We start from the raw sequence: 1,658 nt of genomic DNA on the forward strand, positions 1-1,658 counted from the left end.
AGAGAGAGAGAGAGAGAGAGAGAGAGAGAGAGAGAGAGAGAGAGAGAGAGAGAGAGAGAGAGACATGACTATCGTCATTATACTGGTGGCCGAGGTTTGTTGAGGAGGAAGAGAGATAGGTAGAGAGGCAAGGGGGCGAGGAAGGGGAGAGAGAAAGAATTATAGAGAGCTGTAAACTGGAGACATACTTGGTAAGGTATATGATAGAACATATTATGAGAAATGAGACAATGAGACCAAATGCACGAGAACAGAAAAACCAGAACAACTGTAGAGACAACATGACACACGACACCGTAGAGAGAGAGAACAGACAGGGCGACCACACGAGGGACGGCAGGGGGCGCCACCGTAGCTCACCGGCGCTCAGCAGGATGTTGTTTGCCGTCGGATGCCAGATGATGAGACCGACGCGTCGTTGATGCATCACCAGGTCTACGACGGGCGTCTCGATGTTCAGCCGCAGCGGCCACTTCTCCGGGATCTGCCACACCTGCGACGTGACGAGTCGAGACATTGAGACACACGACTCACGCGAGAGGCTCATACCTTGTGTGTGTATATGATATATATACCCATGATATATATATATACCTGATCATAACATTATTAATTTTAATAAAAAAAATATTTATTAAACAACTTATTTACTATTAAAGTATTTAATCGGCGGCGGCGGCGGCGGCGGCGACGGACGGCGGACGACGACGACGACGACGACGACGACGACGACGACGACGACGACGACGACGACTACTACTACTACTACTACTACTACTACTACTACCATTATAACAATTGTTATGCAGTGGTAGATCTATGCGTTGTGTACTTCAGTGGTTCAAGCTCACCTTCACTGTACAGTCCTCTGAGCTGCTTGCTATCACATTGTCATTGAATGGGCACCAGGCAATGTCCAGCACTGCCCCCTTGTGGCCAGAAATGAGTGGATAATCTCTCTCTATCCGTCCGACCTGGGAATTTTACGATCATGTCAGATAGGCAAACAAATATATAAACTATCGCACGTACATGACATATGCATTAAAATCGCAGCCATAATTTCTCAACAACATTCTACATCAAATCAAACTTTGTTTTGATTTCCTCCTGATATTTCAATAATATTGCAATGAATTCCCTGCATTGCATCAAATTTAAGTGAATTGTCTATCATTCCATGACATAACACATTGTAGTAATATTTATCCCATGTGTTATCCACTACTTGTACAGTAAGTATTATGAACTTGTACAGTACAGTACTGAGCAGTTGTACAGTACTTGTGCGGTTTATGTATTATATTTTAAAATTACAATACTTGTCACAGACCAATGAAGTACCTGACAGGTAACACAGGTGACAGGCGTCAACGATACGGCGCATGTGACAAAACACGTACGTTTACTTGTCGAGTTATGTCATCAGCATCACGACACATGCAGGTAGCTGTCAATGTTTGGTAGGTGATTGAAGGTTGTGTCCCCCACCCACACCCACACTAGCCCACGTGTTTAGCGTTGACAGAGATGGGAGAGAACGTTTGATTACGTCTCACTTTGACATACAGAGGGAGAGAGAGGGTGGGAGAGGGATAAAAGGCAGAGAGGGAGAGAGAGGGATAGTGAGAGGGATAAAAGGCAGAGAGGGAGAGAGA

General features: G+C 45.2%; 1 protein-coding gene across 1 annotated transcript in view; it reads right to left on the reverse strand.

Moving 5' to 3' along the window:
- The window catches only part of LOC106812764 (coronin-6-like), a 20,147-nt gene that overhangs the window by 2,711 nt on the left and 15,778 nt on the right, over positions 1-1,658 (reverse strand). The window contains exons 2-3 of the mRNA XM_014816735.1: positions 852-974; positions 361-493 (exon numbers count right to left, since the gene is read on the reverse strand). Coding sequence (XP_014672221.1) covers positions 361-493; positions 852-974 — 256 coding nt within the window. The remainder of the gene's footprint in view (positions 1-360; positions 494-851; positions 975-1,658) is intronic.

Source organism: Priapulus caudatus, unplaced genomic scaffold (genome assembly GCF_000485595.1).
Source record: "Priapulus caudatus unplaced genomic scaffold, Priapulus_caudatus-5.0.1 Scaffold684, whole genome shotgun sequence".
NCBI classification, from domain to species: Eukaryota; Metazoa; Priapulida; class Priapulimorpha; order Priapulimorphida; family Priapulidae; genus Priapulus; species Priapulus caudatus.